At 49.0% G+C, this 11,419-nt stretch overlaps 1 protein-coding gene across 1 annotated transcript; it reads right to left on the minus strand.

Moving 5' to 3' along the window:
- Nucleotides 1-10,316: 10,316 nt before the first annotated feature.
- NEUROG3 (neurogenin 3) lies at nucleotides 10,317-11,210 on the minus strand. The gene is made up of 2 exons (XM_029915389.1): nucleotides 11,148-11,210; nucleotides 10,317-10,971 (listed from the first exon to the last, which is right to left on the minus strand). The coding sequence occupies exon 2, from the start codon at nucleotides 10,962-10,964 to the stop codon at nucleotides 10,317-10,319; it is 648 nt and encodes a 215-aa protein (XP_029771249.1). The 5' UTR covers nucleotides 10,965-10,971; nucleotides 11,148-11,210.
- Nucleotides 11,211-11,419: the final 209 nt, after the last annotated feature.

Below are 11,419 nucleotides of genomic sequence, written 5' to 3' on the forward strand. Positions count from 1 at the left end.
TGCACTATCTCTCTCTCTCTCTCTCTCTCTCTCTCTCTCTCTCAAAATAAATAAATAAACATTTAAATATGTACAAAAAAAGAAGGCCTAAAGATGCAATGAGAAGAGAAGAGGGGGGGCTGGCCTTGCTGGTCAGGGGCAGGGGTGCGTGGTGCAGAGCTGAGCAAGGCTGTGAACAGCAGAAGCTGGGGCCCATCAACACCGAGTGCCAGATTCACTGTTGAGACCTGTTCTCAGAGTCCAGTGCAGGCAGAGTAGGGACAAGGCACTTGTCCCCATGCCAGAAGATTTAACCAAGAGACCTGGATTTTAGGGGCCAAAAGCCAACCTTCTGCTCAATGACAGCCACTGCTGATGGTACAGTGATGACAAGAATGGGAACGACAAAAGCCACCACTTCAGTTGCATCTGGAATAGGTGCTGAGCACTTATCTTGCATTCTTTCATCTAATCCTGACACTTGTCCTATGAGAAAGGTAACAGTGCCTCATTTTATAGTTGAGGAAACTGAGGCTCAGAGATATTTGGTCACTGGTTGAAGGTCACACAGCTGGGAAAGGACAGAGCTTGGATTTGAACCCAGAATTTTTGTCTTCAGAGTCAATGCCCTCACCTACTACACTCTCTTATGCAATTTATGCTGAGCCAAAAAGGGTATTGGGGAAGGATGTGTGGTTAAAGTTGTATGATGTTGAAAATTTGCTTCAAGATAATCTACAGATGTAGTGCTGGGGGAAGTGGGTAAATATGTGGGTAAAATGTACTTGGCTCTGAGTTGTAACTGTTGAATTTGGGTGATAGGTAACATGAGATTTCATTATGTCTTGTTTCTACTTTTTAAATTTTCCATAATAAATTTTCCCAGTCCTGGGTTCTGCCTTAGGCATCCCATCACTCAATGACCTTGAACATGTTGCTAAAAAAAACCAACCTCTGTATGCCTCAGTTTCCCCACTGGGCCTTGCCCCATCTGTTTCAGGATTACAACCCTGCTCAATCTGTACCCAGGAAATAAAGAGTGTAATAACACCTGGATTTGCCAAGATACAATTTCCCTTTCGGAGGACAGCCATGGACCCTTCTAACTGAAGATCATTTTTTTGCCTCCCACTTTCCAGGAAGAAAGTGCCTGGCAGGGCTGCCTTTATGTTGGGTCTGTGTTTAGACTCCTGGAGTGGAAAATAGAAGTGTGTGTGGGAGGGATGTGCAGTGCACTGCTCACTCCACCTGTGTGGGTTTCCCCTTCTTTTCCAAGTCGCCACCTGTTCATTCCTCATTCTAAAGGGGACTGGGGGCCCCAGGCAGAAGAGTGGTGTCCAGACCCTGGGGGAGGCAAATGAGGCTTTGGGCCTCCCAAACACCAGGGATGATAAATGGGGTCCGAGTCTTTCAGGCTTCATTATAGAGTCGCCATGGGTTTGCCCAAACCATGGCAACCAATTCAAGCAATGATTAACCTAATAAAGCAGAGGCAAAGGGGAAAAAGATGCATTCAAGACCCCAAGTCAGCCCCTGGTTCTCTAGAGGCAGTAAATTTCCCTTCAGTGGATACGATGTCCAGGCCCCAGACGTCCTAAATCTCTGCCTCCAGGAGTGGGGGTGGGGAGGCCTGTGAAAGTAAATGGATGTCAGAGATCAGCTGGGGTGGCTCAAATGTGTGCTAAGTGGTTCCCCCTCCTCCGCCCTCGGAAGCCAACCTAGCACTGGAAACATCTGCTTTAGCCCCAGGAGTTAAATCACCTGGGTTTTCTTCTTTTGAACCCTGGTGTATTTTTCCCTGAAGAGGTGTGTGTGTGTGTGTGTGAGTGATACATGCACATGTGTCTGTCTGTGGGGTATGAAAAGCAGGCAGCAAAATTTTGTTAATGCCAGGATGGTGAGTAGTTCCTAGAGGGTCCCCAATGACTCCTGCCTTCTGGTATCTATGTCCTGTGTAATCTCTTTCCCTTGGCTTTGGGCTGGATTTTGTAATTTCTTTCTAGTAAATAAAATGTGACAGAGGTAATGGGATGTCACTCCTGATATTAGATTACAACAGATTGTGGCTTTGGTCTTGGTGTCTTATTGTTTACTTATATTGAAGACAGCCAGTTGCCATGTTGTAAGCTCCCCTATGGAGAGGCTCACGTGACAAGGAACTGAGGAAGGCTCTGGTCCAAGAACTGAGGAACTGAAGCCCTTAGTCCAATGGCACTCAAGAAATTGACTCCTGCCAACAGCCCAAATGAGTGATCTTTGAAGTGGATCCACCCCCAGTGAAAGTCTCTTCAGGTGAGACCATATTCCTGGTTGACACATCCTGACTAGAGTCATGAGACACTTTGAGCCAGGGACCCCCAGACAAGCCATGCCTGCATTCCTTACCCACAGAAGACCCACATAATGAACGTTTCTTTTTTAAGCAGTTATTTTTTTTGGTGTGATTTACATAAGAAATAGCTAACTAGGTATCAGAGCTGGTGATAATGTTAGGATAGCAGGAACCTCAGTTTGTCTCCATAATTAATAGGGCTTGGGCATGTCATATAATCTTTCCCTAGTCAATGTGGAAAAATCAATGCCTTCTTGGCTAATCATCTGTAGGAATAAGATGGAGATGGAGTAAGTACGATAATGAGTTCTGCTTCAAATTGTTGGCAGGCACATGAAGTGTATAGACACATTTGTCATCTCATTTGAATCCTCATAAAATCTTCTGTGATCGGTAGATGGAGAAACAGGATTGGAGAAGCTAAGAAACTTGCTCAAAGTGATAGAATTAGGAAGTAGTGAGGTTGTGATAGATATCAAGCCCTATGCTCTGATGGACTATCTCAGGAGGGGTCACCCCCCTGACCATTGGCATTTTATTAGCAATCTCAGAAATAATCATACTGTTGTGATAACCCAGTCTCACCTAATCAGACGGGACATCTTCTAAAATAGACTCAGAAGCAACCAAGGACAGGTTATTTTGGTGCTGAGTAGGGTATGATGTGGGAAGGATAATAAGTATTCATTTATTCAAATATTCATTGGCCTTATGTGGTAGCTAGTCTGGGGAAGGATTGAAATTTGTAAACAAATAATTGAAATACCTTTCATTCATTGGTCAATTCACTTAGTCATTAATGCATTCTAACTCATTAGTTCATTCTAAAAACATGCAGTATATGGTTGAGCCATATTGGGCATATATGGGTGGGCACATATTGGATCCATGAAGGACAGTTCTTGCCCTTGTGAAGATCCCACAGACCAGTGGAAGGCACAGATGAACAAACAGGTAATTATAAGGATACTCATATTCACAGGATATTATGGGAGCAGGACCAAAAATGGAGGAATGTTCAGAGAGAATTTCTTAAAGGAGGTGATGTCTGTGTTAGAGATTTGGTGAGGGCCTGGGGAGGAGGGAGGGTTTGGGCAGAGAAAACAATGTGGGGAAAAAGTAAAGCATGAAAGGGATATCTGAGTATGTATAAGGGGAAACCTTCAAGTAGGGCAGTATTTCTGGGTGGTAAATGTCAAGGCAAGTAAAGCATTGTGAAAAAGAGGCTCTTGCAGCAGTACCCTGGTCATAAGCATGATTTGTGATAATTAAAAACAAATAATAATAGCATATATAATCCAATTGAATCCTGACAACAACCCTGTGGTACAGACTGCTCATTAACCACCAGAATCCATTCTTCACTTCTTCCTAGGCACATAACTCCTCTTCCAGTTGGGTGCAGTGATATGACCATCTTCTCCCTGTGGAATGCCCTGTGGAATGTGCTACTTCTGAGTCTAAACTTTAAAGTGGTGGGTGAGGTTCCTCCATGCCATATTTCTCATTCCAACTGGCTGCAACCCATGACAATGCAGCCTCCACCTTGTGGATGGCAAGGGCTTAGAAACTGGTGGAGGAAGAAGATGGAAGGAACCTAGGACCACGAATGATGTTATGGAGCAGAGCTCTACCCACCTGGAGTACTCGCCTCAGTTTGAATTATTGGTGACTGACTTTAACCTAAGCCTTATAAAGCAATATTGTCTCCATTTTACAGATGAAGAAATTGAGAGAAATGTTAAGGAACATGTTCATGGTCATACTGATAGTGAACTACCTGAGAACTGAACCCAGATTCATATCACTTCACAGCTCACAATATACCATTATTCCTTATTGGAACATGAGCTTTATCCCAAGGATGATTGAAAAACACTTGAGGATTTTTAAACACAAGTGTGACAGTGTTCTTTTGCATGTTACTCTGGCTGTAGCATGGAGGATACAGGGATGAGTGTTGAGATTAGAGATAGGGAGATTGGGGGTGCCTGGGTGGCTCAGTTGATTGAGCATTTGACTCTTGATTTTGGCTCAGGTTGTGATCTCACAGTTAGTGGGATCAAGCCCCATGTTAAGCCCCACTGAGGCTCACTGTCAGGCTCTGCCCTTGGGATTTTCTCTCTCCTCTCTGCCCCTCCCCCTGCTTGTGCATGTACATACACACACTCTCTCAAAATAAATAAATAGACTTAAAAAATAGAGATATGGAAATCAGATAGGCACTCTTTCCATGTGAATGATAAAGGCTAAACAACGCCGTGGTCGTAAAGAAGTAAAGGCAAGGCCAGATTCAAGAAATAGTGAGAAGAATACATCAGTGGCACCAGCAGGACTTAAGGGTTAATTGAATGTAGGTAGTGAGAGAGAAAAGTCAAAATGAAACCTAGATATCTAGTATAAATGCCTAGGTGATTACACTAAATGAGATCAGGAACAGAAAGCAGTATTGGTTTGGAGTTAGGGGAGAGGAATTCTTTTTTGGACATGACTCATTTGGGGTGCCCAAGGGACATTTGGATATATAATCTGGGAACTCAGAAAGGGTAGATTGAAACTGAGGAGGGTCACCAGAAAGGGGTAAGTGGCCCTTGGCCTTTGTAGCAATTTGCACTGTACAGGGGTGCAGAGGAAATTCAACCTCATACAAATGCACCCCCTCCTAAAAAATCCTAGGAGAATAAGAAGATTTTAGACAGATGAAGATGCTAATGATAATTATGACCATTTATGGCACCTTAGTCTGCACTAAAAGCAAGCACATTAATAAGCCCAATTAGGCTCTACTATTTATTGTCCCAACTTCACAGTTATTGAAAACCACCAGCTAATTGAAGTTCCAGGGTTCAAACCAATGTCTGTGTAGTTCTGAAGTAACTATTCTTAACAACTCTGCCATCCTATGTATGCATTTGGAGGGGTTCCTTAGGCCTTTGGTCTTGTAATAACTAAAAGTTCTTTGTGACCCAAAGAAAGCAAGACCTGTATTGAGGGCCAAGTTCTAAACTAGTTTCCCCAGTTAGGGGTGCTGCAGCCTAAACTTCCAATGTTGCTCCACTTCAGACTTCTCAGATCCTGTCAGAAGTTCCTAACGTGGCCACTCAATTCTAGCTCCATCGTTTACAAAGGAGAGCCTTTTGGCCTAGACAAAATAGGGCCTTTCTGAGGTCACATGGTCAGTAAACTGCAACGGAGCCTATGCTTTTCCCACTACGCCAAGAAAACCTGATATTCTTCTGGATCTACACATCCTCAGGGGTCTTCCTAGGGACTGCGGTCTAGAAACGTGGGCAGAGCGTGTGGGGATGTTGGTTTTCCGTGTTAAGAACACTAAATTCCCAGGAAGTCTCTCGCTCTTAACCAACACGGCACTTTCAGCACCATGGTCAGGGGCGCACCGCCGCTTTAAGGACGTCTGTGCCCAACAGGCTTAGCCACGCAGCCTCCCTCAGCTTCAGCCTTGGCCTTCAAGATCCCAGAAGCAGAGGGAGCATAGAGCAGTCTGGACCTCGTCAGAGAAGGAAGTGGGGCGGCCAAAGGCAATGGCGCAAGGCAGTTTTTGGCCTTACAAGACACAAAAGATCCAGTGACAGCCAAAGCAGGAGCTCTTACACACTGTCCCAGTACAGAACAAAGAGCTCCAACTTGCAAATCTAGAGCCAGCTCACAATCCTAGCTTGCTTGCTCCAGTAATTCGCCAAGTGATAGAGGGCCTTGTGCAAGTCACCTACTTCCAAGACTTTGGGTGTCAGTTTCCATGAGTGTGAACATTCTACCTTGCCCTCATCGACTGCTGTAGGAAGAGACGTAATATAAGAAGTGTCCAGCCTCAGAGCACCTGGGTGGCTCAGTCGGTTTAAGCGTCCAATTCTTGATTTTGACTCAAGTCATGATCTCCCAGTTCCCATCCACGCTGACAGCGTGGATCCTGCTTGGGATCTTCTCTCTTCCCCTCCCCTGCTCGTGCTCTCTCTCTCTCTCTCTCTCTCTCTCTCTCTCTCTCTCTCTCTCTCTGTGTCTCACTCTCTCTCTTTCTCTCTCTCTCTTCCCCCCCTCTCAAAACAAATAAATAAACTTAAAGAAGAAGGGGGTGGGGAGGAGAAGTGTCCAGTGTCAAGTCTCCCACTGTCTGTGCTCTTGACCCCTTAGAGGCAGAGCAGAAAGTTATGGTTAGTCAATGCCCCTTTCCTTTTCCTAAGCACAGCCTACAGATATTTAAAAAAGGAGGAAGAGGGGGAAATAAACGCAACAGAGAATATTAATTACATGATTAAAATTGTAATTATAATATACTCAGCACTTATTCTGTGCCACATTCTCAGCTGAATCCCCTTATATCCTGCCAGCACTCTCACCACTTCTAAGGCCTGAGGGTCTTCTCCACCACTTCTGGTTGTGTGTGTGTATGTGTGGGGCACTGAAACTGGGTCCACCACAAGCATGGCCTTCTCTTAGGCAAACAGAAATCTAGTGAAAGAGTATTAAGGACTCCTTCCATATTCTCCAGTGATTTAGCTGAGGTTTAGGGACTTGTCCAAGGTCACACAGCCAGGCAGAGTGGCCCTTGGGGGAGAGGAGGGGCAGGGTGCGCCCCGCCCTGCCTGTCTTTGTGCCAGCCCAGCAGCCAGGCTCCCAGACATTAGCATTCCAATGGCCGCGGGATGCTTTGTCTTCCAACCAAGGCCAGCTTGGGGGTGGAGTGGGATGGGGGCAGGGCACCATAAATCTACCTGCTTGTGTGAGCTGATGGGGGTGGGGTGGTGGCACAAGATTCATGTTTTTCTGGAAGTCGAGCTTGGGCTCAGACAAAGGCAGAAGAGGGGGAAGAGTCTTTCGGCCCAAGAGTCTTTCCTGGCCCCACTTGGGACCCTGTCCAGATTTCAGAGAGCTGGGGCACAGGCGACAACTTCAGACCACAGGGAGGCCCTACCGCTCGCAGTAGGAGCTGAGGCTCAGTCCGCCAGCCCAGCGCAGGCTCCCAGGCGAGACCAAGAGCAGCCTGAGTGATTTTAAAAGCCTCTGAAAGCGAAATGCCCTAAGTGGGTGGAGGGCGTGGTGATGGTGAGGCTGGACTAGTTAGTTGTATCTGCCACTCACAGAAATGTTTCTGAACTCTTTTAGATGAGTGGCTCCTTGGAAAGAGGTGTGGACGATGTTTCTTACCTCAAAGCAATTCCATACTTGGTGATGGAGCTCACCCTGGCCAAGGGAGCCCTAACTTTTGCAGTGATTCTAGCAAACCCTAAACCTTTTTTCATTTCCTCTTGACTTGGAATGTGGAGCTGACAGACAGCTCCAGGGTCAAATCCCCCACCCCCACCCAGACCCCAGGTGGCCGCCCAGCAGTCAAGTTGGTTAAACCGTACTTTTTTTTTCCTTTTTAATTCGTGGGGCGGAGGACCAGTCTGTGTGCATTTAGTGACTAATGGCCCCTTAATGAGCACCCTCAAAAGTAGGAGGGGGATTGGGCAGTGCATTCATCCACCTAGAACATAGAGTCAACACTCTTGCAGCCTCAGGGAGTCGTTTGCCCCTGAGAGTCCCCCACCTATTTTGAACCCTAGTTTCCAGAGCCTTTCACAGGAAGAATGATCTTCCTGCTTAAAGACTTCTCTAAATCTGTAGTCCTTGGCCCAAACACCACTTTGTCCTGCAGCCTCCCAATCCAGCCCCAGGCAACAACTGTTCCTCTTCCATCCTGTGCCTTGTGTGTCTACCCAGCACCAGTATTTTTGGCCTTGAATACTTTTGTCTATTTACTTGGTGCTCTCCTGCAAAGACAGAGATGGACCTTCCTGCTTTTTGTCTGTTCACACTCTTCCCCGCAAATGCCCAACAAGTAGCAGGCACTGGCTTGGTCCCTGCAGTTAGGAGCAGTGGACACCTGTCCCTGGGTGGTGCCCCAGGTGGAAAGTTGGCTGCCGCAGAAGTCACCAAGAACCCATTAATCTTCTCCCAGATTAAAGCCCGGAAATGAAACAACACCTTCATTCATTCTTTTGTTTGCAGGTCCTTCTCCCCGCCCCCAAATCCAGTCTCTAGTAACAGAGACATATCTCCTCAGAGCTACCTTTACTGGGATTAGAGAAGAGGAAAATGCAAATGGAAGCGGGGAAGGCAAAAGAGAGACCAAAGAGGTGTTGACCCTGACTAAGCAGCTGCCTTTGCACTCTAATGACGAAGCAACCTACCTACCATCCGGCTGGGCAGTCAGCCCCTAACAGGTGCCTCACTTCCCTGGGGTTGGCCCACTTCTTCCCCTGGACAATCCAAGGAGGCCTCTGAGCTTCAATTCACAGAGTAGGGTGCCCACCCTCCATTTTCCTGTTCCCGAGCACCTGGTGGACTCTGCAATTCTTTCAGCTCAACCGGCTTCCAGACGTCTGGAAGCGCCGCAAGTCACATTGAGGCGCTCCAATAGTGCCCCCCGGATAGCTTCGGTCCCTGCTGCTCACCAGCCCAACTCTCCCTTGGGAGTAACAGGGAATGCATGGCTGGAAACCTTGAACAGTTTCTTGGTAAGTATTCAATCAAGACTGCCCCGGGTCCAGGGTGTCAGAGATTTCAGCAGGAACCTCAGCCCCCTCTGCTCTCCGCTGCTCAGTTTTACGAGTCACAAAGCCAACGCCCCTGAACCGGCTCCGTAAAATGAGCTCGGAGGCTGTGGGAGATCTTTAAGCACTTTGGGAAAGTTCCTGGGATGCCCAGTCCAGGTTAGTGGCATTGGGGAAGGAGCCATCAAGTAGCCCTAGTTGGAGCCTTATATCTAAACCACCGTCTGGAATAAGACAAGTCACTGCCCCATAAATAAAATAGGGAACTGGACCAATGATTTCTTAAGAGCTTTCCAGCTCTCACTTTCCAAGTGGATTTACCTGACTTGCTCTTGGGACTCAATCTTTTTTGCCTTGGAGCCGAGCGCCACAATCTTTAAGCCCAAACTGGAGGAGAGACCTCCATCCCCACAAAGTATCAGCCCTCTCCTTGGAGTGAGGCCCACCTGCACCCCAGAGGCTGTGGCCCTTCCCTCCACACAATCCAGTTACTTTAGCTGAGGGTTTTTGAGGGTACTTTTTTTTATTGTCTCAAAATCTCATTCGCCAGTTTCCAAATAATCTTATGTACAAAATAGAGACGTTCCCCCCCTACTGTGAAATCTCATAAATAAATACAAACGTGTAAAGGAAGGGAGGGGATATATAATTTACCGGACCAAAATTCATTTCAAAAAATATCATATAATTTACAAAATGATTTCTTTCTTCTTCTTCCTCTTCTTCTCCTTTGTTTTCTTTTCTTTTCTTTCTTTCTTTCTTTCTTTTTCTTTTTTTTTTTAAAGACAGGGGCGCTTCAGGTTGCAAGGAAGGGACACATTCCCGAACCGGGAAGTCTCTTCCGCAGTTCCTAGCCTGGTCTCCCTCCCCGGGGAGGGCAATGGCTCTGAAAAGTGCACCGAGAGAAGACTGAGGATCGCCTTCGTGGATTAAGGCAGCGGAACCGCCAGAAACCTGGACTTGATAGGGACTAGAGGAGAGGGTTAGCGGCACCCTTCCAGAAGAGACGCTCGGTGAGGTGAGCAAACGGTGAGAAACCAAATACTGGATTAAGTCACCTTGGTTGGTGGATTGGTACGAGACAGACTGACAGACTTGAGTGAGGGTAGGATGGCTGGAGACGGTGAGTGTCTCCGGCTGCATAGTGCTACCATTCTCGCCGTCTTTGCAGGAGACGTGGAATGGTTGCAGTGAGGAAGACGCTCAAAGCCTGCAACGCCCACCTGCTTGCTCAGCAACCTGCAGTGGGCTGAAGTTGGCGCGACGCAGAGGACCGGGGATTGAATCCAGCCTGTCACCCTCGTAGGCGCCTGGGCTCAGCGGGTGTCAGTGTGCCAGACACTGGAAGAGCAAGTTCTACCGAGGGTCCCCGCAACCGCGGTGCATCCCTGACTGCCACCGCCCCCTCTCTCTCTCCCAAGCACCCACCGCCCAGAGACCCGCAGGCCCCTTCATAGAAAGTCGGAGAAAGCTAGGGCGCCAGGGCCCAGACCGGTAGGGGAGGCAGGCGTCTGCAGCCCGGGTCGCTCCTCCAGCGAGGCGGCGGGGCTCAGGCTGCCCGCCTGGGAAACCGGAGAGTAGAGGGAGCCCCAGTCTCCCGGGGAGCCGCCGTCTTGGCTGCCCAGCTCCTCGCAGGGCGGCGCGGGCGGCTCCAGCCCGCAGAGGCTGTGGTCTGCTATGCGCAGCGCCTGCGTCAGCGCCCAGATGTAGTTGTGAGCGAAGCGGAGCGTCTCGATCTTGGTGAGCTTGGCATCGTCAGGAAAGGTGGGCAGGACGCCGCGAAGAGCGTCCAGTGCGGAGTTGAGGTTGTGCATTCGGTTGCGCTCGCGGTCGTTGGCCTTCTTGCGCCGACTCCGCCGCTGCTTGCTCAAAGCCAACTCGCTCTTGGGCCGGCTGCGCCCCCCGCGCCTCGTCCGCAGCTTCCTCGAGGCTCCTCGGCAGCCGCCCCCTTCCTCCTCCGCGCAGGTCCCCTGCGCGCGAGCGGGGCTGGGCGGAGCGGACGCAACGCAGGTCACTTCGTCGTCCGAGGCGCCCTGGAAGGGCTGTTCTGACTCGTGAGTCACTCGGACAGCTAGCACACCCGAGGGATGAGGCGCCATCCTGAGGCTGGGGTGAGAGGTCCGGGTAAGCGTGGGTGGGCCACCCGCGCGCAGGTCCCGGTCCCCGAGTCAAGTTTAGGAGAAAAAAACAAAGCAAAACGAGAAAGAGCCATCCCCCGCTCCCGCCGGATCACAAGACTCCTTCCCCCCTCCACCCGTCGCTCTGTGACCGCCAGGTGTTACCTTGTTCTCGCGCGCAAAAGGGTAGAAATCAGTGGGCAGCAAGCGCAATGGTGAGGTTAACTGGCCTTTTCGTCTCTAAGTCTAGCAGAGATGCAGGTGCCGCTGCCTGGAAGTCTCCCCAGCCCAAGAGACGCGAAGAGAAAAGGGGGTCCCGGGCCACCGTTGCTGTCTTTGGCGCGGCTGGGAGACCATTCGGATTTTTCTGAGCCTCAAGTCGTGGGCCCCTTGGCACACTTTATCTGCTCGGCCCGGGCCAGGAGCGTGCCTGCCCC

This window comes from Suricata suricatta, chromosome 2, assembly GCF_006229205.1.
Source record: "Suricata suricatta isolate VVHF042 chromosome 2, meerkat_22Aug2017_6uvM2_HiC, whole genome shotgun sequence".
Lineage (NCBI taxonomy): Eukaryota > Metazoa > Chordata > Mammalia > Carnivora > Herpestidae > Suricata > Suricata suricatta.

Excerpts from the sequence above, each read along its gene's own strand:
- NEUROG3 (XM_029915389.1), bottom strand. The coding sequence starts at position 10,964 with ATGGCGCCTCATCCCTCGGGTGTGCTAGCTGTCCGAGTGACTCACGAG.